The sequence below is a fragment of the Ostrea edulis genome, chromosome 2 (genome assembly GCF_947568905.1).
Source record: "Ostrea edulis chromosome 2, xbOstEdul1.1, whole genome shotgun sequence".
Classification (NCBI taxonomy): Eukaryota; Metazoa; Mollusca; class Bivalvia; order Ostreida; family Ostreidae; genus Ostrea; species Ostrea edulis.
Window position 1 is genome coordinate 15,598,226 of NC_079165.1, and position 13,384 is coordinate 15,611,609.

A 13,384-nucleotide genomic window follows, 5' to 3' on the forward strand; every position below is an offset into this window, starting at 1 on the left:
CACACTAAACTATAACATTGATATCACAATATCACACTAAACTATAAAATTGATATCACAATATGACACTAAACCATCACCTTGATATCACAATATCACATTAAACTATAAGATTTAGATCACAATATCATATCAAACTATAACATTGATATCACAATGTCACACTAAACTATAACATTGATATAACAACATCACACTAAACTATAACATTGATATCAAAATGTCACACTAAATTATAACATTGATATCACAATATCACACTAAATTATAACATTGACATCACAATATCACACTAAACTATAACATTGACATCACAATATCACACTAAACTATAACATTGATATCACAATATCACACTAAATTATAACATTGATATCACAATATCACACTAAACTATAACATTGACATTACAATATCTCACTAAAATATAACATTGATATAACAATATCAGATTAAAATATAACATTGATATTACAATATCACGCTAAACTATAATATTAAGATCACAGTATCATATTAAACTATAACATTGATATCACAATGTCACACTAAACTATAACATTGATATAACAATATTACACTAAACTATAACATTAACATCACAATGTCACACTAAATTATAACATTGATATAACAACATCACACTAAACTATAACATTGACATCAAAATGTCACACTAAATTATAACATTGATATCACAATATCACACTAAACTTTAACATTGACATTACAATATCTCACTAAAATATAACATTGATATAACAATATCAGATTAAAATATAACATTGATATTACAATATCACACTAAACTATAACATTAAGATCACAATGTCACACCAAAGTATTACATTAATATCACAATATCTCACTAAAATATCACATTGATATAACAATATGACACTAAACTATAACATTAACATCACAATGTCACACTAAACTATAACATTGATATCACAATGTCACACTAAGCTATAACATTAACATCACAATATCACATTAAACTATAACATTAATATCACAATGTCACACTAAACTATAACATTGATATCACAATATCACACTAAATTATAACATTGATATCACAATATCACACTAACCTATAACATCGATATCACAATATCAAACTAAATTATAACATTGTTATCACAATATCTCACTAAACTATTACATAGATATCACAATATCACACTTAACTATAACATTGATATCACAATATCACACTAAACTATAACATTGATATCACAATGTCACACTAAACTATAACATTGATATCACAATATCACACTAAACTATAACATTGATATCACAATATCTCACTAAACTATAACATTGGTATCACAATATCATATTAAACTATAACATTGATATCACAATGTCACACTAAACTATAACATTGATATCACAATATCACACTAAATTATAACATTGATATCACAATATCACACTAAACTATAACATTGATATCACAATATCACAGTAAACTATAACATTGATATCACAATGTCACACTAAACTATAACATTGATATCACAATATCACACTAAACTATAACATTGATATCACAATATCACACTAAACTATAACATTGATATCACAATGTCACACTAAACTATAACATTGATATCACAATATCACACTAAACTATAACATTGATATCACAATATCACACTAAACTATAACATTGACATCACAATATCACACTAAACTATAACATTGAAATCACAATATCACACTAAATTATAACATTGATATCACAATATCACATTAAACTATAACATTGATATCACAATGTCACACTAAACTATAACATTGATATCACAATATGACACTAAACTATAACATTGATATCACAATGTCACACTACTCTATAACATGGATATCACAATATCACTCTACACTATAACATTGATATCACAATATCACACAAAACAATCACATTGATATCACAATATCACACTAAACTATAACATTAAGATCACAATATCACACTAGACTATAACATTGATATCACAATATCACTCTACACTATAACATTGATATCACAATATCACACTAAACTATAACATTGAAATCATAATATCACACTAAATTATAACATTGATATCACAATATCACATTAAACTATAACATTGACATCACAATATGACACTAAACTATAACATTGATATCACAATATCACACTAAACTATAACACTGATATCACAATGTCACACTACACTATAACATTGATATCACAATATCACGTTAAACTATAACTTTGATATCATAATGCCAATCTAAATGATACAATTGACATTGCAATGTTACAATAAATAATAACATTTACATCACAATATCCCACTAATCATTCACATTTACGTTACAATTTCACACGAAACAATAATGAGAGGTGAAGATAACGAACAGTGATCAATCTCATAATAATGTTAGTAACACAATGTCACACTAAACAATAACATTGGCATCACAATGTTACATTAAACAATGACATTGGCATCACAAGAACACTAAACAATTTCCTATGAAATGATTAAAAGTGTACCTTAAATAGCAGGGCAGTAATTGTAACATACATGTAATCCATACCTTTATACATCTTGATATAATCTATCTTTTCAAATATCATACTTTACCTATGGAAAGCAGCAACTTGTGTGATAGAAAGTATTTCTTTTTCACAGTAGTTATTTGAAATCTGAAGTAGTTGTACATGTATGTTTGCAATGTTTTGAATTAGAGATAGATGAGGATTATTATCTCAATTTGCCATCAAGTTCCAGATATCGCACTTAAGGAAATCAGATACTTTTGTATTCTAAAGGCAATTACCATTGACTTAAAGTTTTCATAGTCGTAAAGAATTGAAAATTGATTGCATACTGAAACGTTAAAATCGATCTTCTTCTTGTATATAACTGCGAATTATTCATATATTCAGCACAAGTACTGCTAAATCTAGTGTCTCGCAAAATATCTTTTGTTACGGATTAATTTATATATATATAGTTGCAATATAAGCCTTAGATGAGATTTAAACTAATCAAGACGAATATAATACATTGACAGCTGGTTGGGAAACTAGTTCAATTTTTCAAAGATAATTTGAAATTTAAAAGTGAATTTTCTCCATATATAGCTTTCATTCATATGTCGATTTGATATATCCCTGTGAGCTCGAAATAAAGGACACCACAGAGTCCTCCACTTCTGCTTCATACTTCGATATTTTATTGAAAGTAGACATTAACGGCAAACTGACAACTCAACTGTATGACAAACGGGATGATTTCAGCTTCTCCATCGTCAACTTCCCACATTTATGTAGCAATATTCCATTATCACCTGCATATGGTGTTTATATATCTCAACTGATTCGATATCCAAGAGCTTGTTCTGGGTATAGTCAGTTTTTAAATCGAGGTAAGCTACTGAAAAACAAGTTGATGGTACAGGGATTTCAACAGTCTCGATTGAAGTCAGCATTTCGCAAATTCTATGGTCGTTATAACGATCTAGTTCGTCAATACAACCTCGCATTGGGTCAAATGCTGTCTGACGTGTTTTATACCGATTGTTAAGCCGTTCTTGGCACACTGATTTGACTGCGGATAACTCCGTTTACCTGATCAGGATATGGGGCTCACGGCGGGTGTGACCGGTCAACAGGGGATGCTTACTCCTCCTAAGCACCTGATCCCACCTCTGGTGTGTTCAGGGGTCCGTATTTGCCCAACTATCTATTTTGTATTGCTTGTAGGAGTTATGAGATTGATCACTGTTCGTTATCTTCACCTTGCATGTAAAACTCATACGGTAACAATTTTGATGCACCAGATGCGCATTTCGACAAATAATGTCTCTTCAGTGATGCTCAATCGAACTGTTTGAAATCTGATATAGCAATAAACTTGCTAGAACTATTATAGGGGAAAACAGAGTGCCAAAAGACTGGTGTCAACTTCCTCTAAGGATAAGAGCTATGCATGAGGGAGATAATCCTTAATTTTGAAATTAATTTCTGAATTTTATCACTCCAATTAAATATGCATCTGTATTTTCAAGCTAGTAACGAAGTACTTAGCTACTGGGCTGTAGAAAACCTCGGGGACTAACAGTCCACCAGCAGAGGCCTCGACCCAGGGGTCATTATGTAAAACTCATACGGTACCAATTTTGATGCACCAGATGCGCATTTCGACAAATAATGTTTCTTCAATGATGCTCAACCGAAATGTTTGAAATCCGAAATAACAATAAACTTGCTAGAGCTATTATAGGGGAAAACAGCGTGCCAGAAAATGGAATCAAATTCGTCTAAGGATAAGAGCTATGCATGGTGGGATACTCCTAAATTTTAAAATAAATTTCTAAATTTTATCACTGCAATTAAATATACATCCGTATTTTCAAGCTAACAGCAACATACTTAGCTACTGGGCAGTAGAGACACTCGGGGACTAACAGTCAACCAACAGAGCCCTCGACCCAGGGGTCGTTATGTAAAACTCATACGGTACCAATTTTGATGCAACAGATGCGCATTTCGACAAATATAGCTTCAGTGATGCTCAACCGAAATGTTTAAAATCCGAAATAACAATAAACTTGCTAGAACTATTATAGGGAAAAATAGTGTGCCAAAACAATGGTGTCAAATTCGTCTAAGAATAAGAGCTATGCATGAGGGAGATAATCCTTAATCTGCAATTAAATATACATCCGTATCAAATCCTAGGAGATGGGGGGTCCATATAATTTTTAATAAGGTGGGAGGTGCAATCTAAGTTTCCCTTTCTGCTCAGACTTTTGGAGAGTCCAAAATGTCTAATGAAATCATGTTGTTATCAATATTTAACTAGATGGTAGGGTGAAGTTTGCAACCCCAAAAAATAGCACCCCCCAATCCACCACTGACACTCCATGCAATTACTTGGGTGTAACTTTACAGATTTTATCACATTGTGAACTTAGAAGTTTAACATTAATATGGTCATTAAGGTGACTGTGATACATACTTAGTTTAGGTTTACCAGTACCAATTGATTTTAATTTTGCAGAAGACAAATAGATGTCATCAGACATTAAAGCAATGGAATGGGCAAATACCTTCTGTCAGGAGGAAGAATATTTGCTTGTAGCATACTGTCAGAAGATACACGTATTTATTTATCTGGAATAGTTGGTGCAGTAATGAAACAAAATGTTTTGATATGTTACATAATATTTTATGCTATATGCTAATAGTCATGCTACAATGACCACCACCACCACCCCAACCCCCGAAAGAAAAACTTTAGTATTGATATCAATCATAGTGTTTTATTTTGGTAATTTTACAGTTATAAGATCTTATGCCGTTTAATTTCATTTAATTGTGTTTTGTTTTATCCCCTCTCTTGACCTTGTAAAGCGCCTTAGAACAAATTTTATTTAAGGCGCAATATAAATTTTATTATTATCATAGTTGACTGTTCACCATAATCGTAATTTGCAGTCCAGCAATACATATCCATGTAATTTAACCTTTATCAGGCATCCTACAATTTTGAAATTGGGACTGGATAAATCTAATGGAGATCCTCTGACTTCCCATCAGGCAAGTGACCTCATGACACATATAAGCATTTTGCTGCGGTTTTACTGATGGTTGAGGAGTTTACTGAAAAGGGCATGCTAGCCATCAGAAAAGGGTGTACAGACAACCTTCAGAGTTTCCATGTACCAAAGAAAATGTATGAAGGTGTGTATTATATGTACAGTCAATAGAAGTGCCGCACTACCATGTATATTATATATAAGCTCTGCTATGAATATAAGTGCAGTATTTCAATTTTTCAAGAAATGCAAAAACATTAAATTCTAAGACAGAATATATCGGGCCATGAGAAGGTACCAATAAATCCCTGGTTGTTGTTTTTTATATTGCATTACGAATATCACATTGGGTATGACATTCATGTCCTATTGACATATTTCAAGTTAACTCTCCTTCACTCACCCAGCAATTTTCAATTTCGGGGAGGGTGACTAATCACCATTGAAACAATATTCAATGAATTAATTGTTCCATTTTTCAAGATAAAAAATATTATTTAGGTAAATCATTAGCTGCTGAGAAAATCCCATGGAAGAGAAAGAACACTGATGAAATGCTAGAGGATCCTAGAAAGGAAAAATATTTGAAATATTCTTCAGGATATTCCAGGTATGTGTACAACTGTATGGTGAACTACTGTTCCAGGTCTTCTATGGATATTACAATGAGATACTCAGCTCCTTTCACTAGTCTTCAGGTAATCTCAAAGGCACTATCTACATGTAACAAAAATCAAATGTATTAATATCAGACGTGGAGTAATGGTAATGTAATGGCAGCCAATTTCAGTGCGATGGGCCAGTTTTGCATTACAAGTAATGGTAATGTAATGCATTACTTGTGGCAAATATATTGTAATGCACATAACATTTGCATTTCTTCAAATATTTGATATTTCGGAGGGTTAGATTAGGACAAACAAAAATGTTGGTTTCCACTTTCACTTCCAAATTTTTAAGGAAGATAGGTAGTGAGTTTTTTGTTATTCTATAGGTTGGATTATTTTTGAATGATTTCGTATTCTACTATGCATAAAATAAAGTGAATATCTAGTAAGCAAATACAACTTATGTGATGAATCAAAACATTTCTTCAACTGTATAGTAAACAAACGTTTCTGTGTTTTGGAATCTGTCTAGTATTAGTGCATAATAAATAACTTAATAAGTCAATAAATGATGACATTTGCAAAAGCTGTGAGAATGAAAAAAACGTGTTATGGTCGGCAGAAAGTTTTATGCTCGGTCTAGAAAGTGGAACCCAACATAAATTTTGTTTCGACCTTCTTTCATTGTATTAGTGATTGACTTTTAGACCTTATGAACAAAAAGATCAACTTCATACATGTATATTGTCTGTAAGAGTTATAAAATTATTTGATTAACAACATTTTAGTTCTAATACTCAAGGTATAGTAAGTCAACACTTGCAATATTTATTTGTAAAGTTATCCTGCTAGCATTGAATTTAATAGTATTTACATGATAGAAATGTGCTTCTTAAAACGAATTTGTAAATCTTTAAGAGGAATAAGTGCATACTGTGATACAAAATAGCTGAGGATTAGGCAACTTAAGCATAACCATCTACTATGGGTTTTCTAAAGTTTGACAAAGAAAAGCACACAAATACAATTCTTGATCCAATAACACATTTGCTGGATGGTAGTGGGTAACTGAGTATTTTGTATGTCTTGGAAAGTCCAATTATTCTCTCTACATGTATTATTTTGGAAGCAATTCTCCGGTCTCTAACAACATCTTTTCGCTCAAGTTGCGACTTACCTTTGAGCATGGTAGGATTATTTACGAATACATCCCTGGGTGCAAAAAAAGTCTTGCACCATAATGTCCCGGTGTGCCATTATGCTATGTTTTGGCAAAACATATTGACTCTTGTTTAATGATATCAGATGACTCAATGATCTATCGATCTGATGCTGACCCACCAAAAGAATCACTGATAAAGGAAACAACCCCTCTAGGGGTACAGCCAATCATTGTTTTCAAAGTGTTACGGTGTTTATAACCAAACCAGGTGATTGATTGGGCATTAACAATTGATGGTTTTTTAATTGGAATTTCGATCGCATCAAGAATTACTCTTGTAGTTGGACGTTTCTTTAAAAAGTCGTCAGGCATGTTCTTGTCAATAATGTCTCGGGATGGCCAAATATCAAGATCTTTAAGTTGGAAGTACAAAATAAAGTATCCACATGATAATGATTGTTGAAACTGTTGTTTCACTAATTTCATACATGAGACTAAGTTCATAATCTCCCTTGGTTTGATACAGTTTAATCAAGGTCAAGAACAGCTGATCCATGGGAGAAATAATGGTTGACTGATTTTTGGGATCTAATGATGCTGGGCCAAGACAGTGGAAAAATAATTGGAAATGTTCAAAGTCTGAAAACCCTGTGTAGTAATTGATGGTTTCGGATTTGTTCTAAAGTTTTCAATAGAAAAACGGCCAAGAGTACACGGAACACTTTCATGAGTTACATTCTTATCGCGGGTTAAGTCAGTTTCTACATTATCTATTTCATTATTTGAAGATTCAACTGTGACTTCATTTTGAACATTCTGATGATCACAAATGCTTGGTTGAGTCATGGTCCTTGGAAAAGATTGTCGCCCATTCAAAGTTGAAGATGTAGAAGTAAAGGAAAAACAGATGGGACAGCATCCTCTTTAAGGATTGCCTGTTCCCCTAAAAAAGTTTATGGAACTGTAGCCTAATGAACTGGTAATTATTATTATCGGACTGCTACCGGTATACTTTCAGAGAGACAAAAATATAGGTATGACGTCACATCAATGTTTTCAAATGCAATAGATAATCAGTGTATTTATTCTGTTTCTACAGTATACCAGTGTTGAAAGTATATTGGATTTAATGTCAGGAAACACATTATTAGAAGAAAATAATAATTAGGTCAACTTCCATGCCAGATGTGATTTATGTGTACTTAAATAAAGATATAAACTTTTCTAATAAATCAATAAAATTAAGATAATGTTTAGACATGGACTTGTCATTACAGGATTCCTCCAAGTGACGTGTCTTTAGCACACCTGAAAAAATAACATGCAACCACAAAGCATCATCTTCTTAAACATAATATAGTAAATGACTTAATACTAATAAAAAGCTGAATAAAAACATACATGATAATAATAAAATATAAGTACATGCACAATCAATTTAATTCAATTAAAGCTAGGAAATCATAGAAGGTTTTGAATTGGGAGAAGGCGGGACAAACGCACTCTTTATATGTGAGCCTAACTTGAAAGTATTTCTATAATGTACATGTACTTAGTAAATTGATAAACTTAAATAAAAAATCCAATATTCCTCAATATAAAAATAAGAGGCCTAGGGGCCTATATATCAATGCTTATAGTTTCATTATCTATTTAAATTTGTTTAAAACCCACTGAATTATTTCTCTGAGTAATTTCGGATTAAATATGTATATGCATTGAACTGTGGAAAGACGAATAATTCATTGAAATATCATACATATGGATGTGACAAAATCACTGCTTTTACGAAAAACTACCATGCTTGATACTAACCTAATAATGTGCTTTTATAGTCGGACGAAAGAAAGTGTGCTTTGCATACAACATCAATAGGTCCAAATTTCCATAGTTGTTTTGTTTTGGGATCAATTCGTTTGATGGCGATCCTCCACTTTTTTTCAGCGTATTGATGCCTGGGGAATATGTGTCCTCCAAATCCCGTGCATCCTGGCACACAACAATATTGTGGCATTGTAAACTCGTAACTGAACGATACTATAATAACACTGAGCTAACTTCTACTCGACATTGTTGATACCCGCTACTACACGCGTGCCACCTGGCGACAACGATTCTGGCGGCGGAAACTATTTCGCAGTCATTATACATTTTCTAAATTGGAAATATGTTGAAATTTTCATGACCACAATTGGCAAAATGTTCGCAACATGGTGAATTTCTTATATTTACTGCTTGTGGACGCGCACACGAGCGTTCGGTTTGCTGGTTTGTCCGATGTAATTTTCATTACAGGTAGGTCAAGTCATGCAATATAATCAATTTCAGATTTGCATATCATGTTAGCATTTGGTCTTAATCTTTTTTTACCGCATCTTAGAATTTTTCTCTCTGCCTTCCTCTAAATGATTACATGTACCGTAACGTGAATTTCGACATTTTTGCACAGATTTGGAATTTTCCGTAGTAAATCGGGCGTTTAAAAATTCCCTTCAGATTAGGAGCCTGTCTTCTGCTGTTTTTATTTGAGATTCTTTTATCAGGTTTTTGAGATCTTGGGATTCTTCTTCTATAGGAAAAAATCTTCTAGCTGTTCCAAAAACATTGTGGTTGCGTGGGTTTTGCGTAATTACAAAATGAATATCGTTGTTTACATCGTTTTCTTTGTGTCAGGAGTTTCTTTAGATAGACTGAAGTCAGCATTTTGCAAATTCTATGGTCGTTATAACGATCTAGTTCGTCAATACAACCTCGCATTGGGTCAAATGCTGTCTGACGTGTTTCATACCGATTGTTAAGACGTTCTTGGCACACTGATTTTGACTGCGGATAACTCCGTTTACCTGATCAGGATATGGGGTTCACGGCGGGTGTGACCGGTCAACAGGGGATGCTTACTCCTCCTAGGCACCTGATCCCACCTCTGGTGTGTCCAGGGGTCCGTGTTTGCCCAACTATCTATTTTGTATTGCTTGTAGGAGTTATGAGATTGATCACTGTTCGTTATCTTCACCTTGCATATTGGTGTGTTCCGTGTTTTGCTAATTCCGTCATTAATGAGTTTTTTTCCGGATAATGTTGTCGCCGAAGGTATACTTTCAATTCCTTCAGGAATGTTACGTTTAGTATGGAAGCGTGAAATAAACGGAAATCCAAATATTGATATAAATTTTTGCAATAAACATCCATGATTATAATATACATGTATACACAACCCTACAAAGCAATGAATGGAATCCCCCCATTATACATCAATTTCATCAACTTCACCAAAGCTTTTGATAGTGTTAATCGCCTAGCCCTAGAAAAAACCCTTCGTCATTATGGAATTCCAGATACAATCATCTCCATCATCAAAATGCAATACATTGAACTTAATACCAGAGTTATCTGTGGATCAAACCTATCAGAGGAGTTTAAATTGACGACAGGAGTGAAACAGGGATGTATGCTCTCTCCTCTTCTCTTTACCTTCTGCATCGACTGGATTATGCGAAAAACAACTAGAAGCAAACGAACAGGGATTACTTGGGGTATGACAGGAGTACTTGAAGACCTTGATTTTGCAGACGATATTGCACTGTTATCTCACCGTCATCGAGACATGCAAGGGAAAAAAAACACCCAGCTCGCAAAAACAGCTGAAACAATTGGCCTTCATAGAAATACCTCCAAAACTAAGATCATGAAGGTCAATACCATATCAGAGGAACCTATTTCTTTAAATGGCACAAACATAGAAGATGTCACCAACTTCCCATACCTAGGAAGTAAGGTCACCACTGATGGGTGTACAAGCTCGCATTTCTAAAGCCACAGGAGCGTATGCTGCTCTGCGGAACATCTGGAGGTCAACAAAGTTTAGCACCAACACCAAAATTAAAATCTTCAAGAGCAACCTGCTTGGGGTCCTACTATATGGTGCTGAATCTTGGAAAGTAACCAAGTCTATTTCCAACAAGCTGGATGTATTTCAGACCCGATGTCTCCGCAGAATATTGCGCATCTTCTGGCCTAGCACCATCTCAAATGACGAACTGTACAAAAGGAAAAGCACCACTCCTCTATCCCAGACGATCAGAAAGAAAAAATGGCTGTGGATAGGACATGTATGCAGAATGTACCCAAATTCCATCCCAAGGGTTGCTTTCAAATGGTCACCAACTGGCAAGAGAAAGAGAGGAAGACCAAGAGAGACCTGGAGAAGATCGGTGGAGAAAGAAATGAAAGATAACAACTGTAGTTGGGGACAGGTCCAGAAATGGACAAAAGGCAAACCAACATGGAAGTCTCTGGTGACGGCCTTATGTGCTGACCAGCACGAAGAGGACTAAGTAAATAAGTAATACACAACCCGAGAAATCACAACATGTTCAAAACAGCTAAGCAATTATTCCAAATTCTTCAACAATCAGAAACATTAAATGACCTCAATCAGCTCACAGATATACAAGTGTACTCCACAGCCGACATCAACCACCAAATTCACTAAAGCCAAATTTACATAAAACCCCGAAAAACCGAGGATCCACGACGCGGTCCTTGCCTATGTATACAAACCGGCCACTCCATTAGTTTCAAAAACGGAATGAACTTCAATGTAAATTCAACTATGACGTGTAAATTTAAAAATCTACTTCATTGTGTGGCGTGCATTACATGTGGAGAAAACTATAATATAGGACAAACAGGAACTAAATTGGCTGACCGTGTCCGTGTACATAAACAACAGATCATATATCCTACAATAAGAAACACCGTGTAGTAGCGGACATTTTGATTCGTGCGGGGAAGGCAGTTTTATATTTTCCCAAGAGTAAAAGAGGAAAATGAACAATTATGCAAAGCCAAGGAAAACTATTTTGTAAAACTGTTTAATCCGAAACTAAATTGTTAATGTTTTTACTTCATGTTATTCAACATGTACATTTTATATAGAAAGTCTCCTTTAATGTACAGGAATTTAGAGGCGCTTAAAACTTAAACACTGAACAGTTTGAAATATTTCTGTATTTTTAAATGTGCCTAACATTAACATTGTATAATGTTCTGACGTCACAATCATGACTATATTGTGTTTAACGTTACCAACATAACGTCACAAGGATGACGTCATAATGGAACTTGTTTACATTGTTTAAAAATCTACTGACGAGCCCGCATGGCGAAAGCGCTATAGATAAAAGATTGAGAAATGGATTTCATTTTTTTACTTTATATATATATAGATAGATAAATATATAGATAGATAGATATATAGTAGATAGATATATAGATAAATAGATAGATATATAGATAAATAGATATCTAGATAGATAGATAGATAGATATATAGATAGATAGGTCATCCCAACATTTTATAATTGTTGAAATATCTTTAGAACAGTCGATATGTCCACCCCACACCGTATATATTCTTCCCGTCTATGTCAAGATGCATCACACCGAGTAAACAAGTGCCCTAGGGTCATTCTCATCACCCTCATTTTATGAACGCTTAAATATCATTAAAAATTCCGATCCGATCTGCGCCTCTAAATCATACATTATATAAGCCTTATTTCGTTTCGAGTTTTGTACTGTTTAGGCACTTTTGTGCTTAGAGATTGGAATGTGAGGACTCTCGACCAAAAATATGGCGGTGAATGGGCTATGAAAACAGTATAAATAATTGTTAATCGACAGATATATCTCATGAGGTACGAAAAGGTGGGTAAATTGAGTTGCAATCCTTGTTATGAATCAGTGGGATACAATACGTTTTTAAAACGTGGATAAATAAGTGTTCTGTGGTATTGAAACATGTAATTAAGCTTCCAGAAATATAAGAAATGCAAGAGACACCATAGATCGGAGAGAAATATTCATCCGTGGTTCGAATTTCCTCTATTATATACATATGGGTTATAGTGCAATATCCTTGACCCAGGCTCCTATAAGTGAACTCGAAATAAAATACAGCAGATCACAGGGTCTTTTACATCTGCTTCGTACTTAGATATTTCATTGAACATCAATA

At 33.7% G+C, this 13,384-nt stretch overlaps 1 protein-coding gene across 1 annotated transcript in view; it reads left to right on the top strand.

Annotated features, from left to right (window-relative positions):
- The window catches only part of LOC125679754 (uncharacterized), a 30,896-nt gene extending 19,197 nt beyond the window's left edge, over window positions 1–11,699 (top strand). The window contains exon 4 of the mRNA XM_056153315.1: window positions 11,133–11,699. Within this exon, the coding sequence (XP_056009290.1) occupies window positions 11,133–11,699 (567 nt within the window). The remainder of the gene's footprint in view (window positions 1–11,132) is intronic.
- The last annotated feature ends 1,685 nt before the right edge of the window (window positions 11,700–13,384 follow it).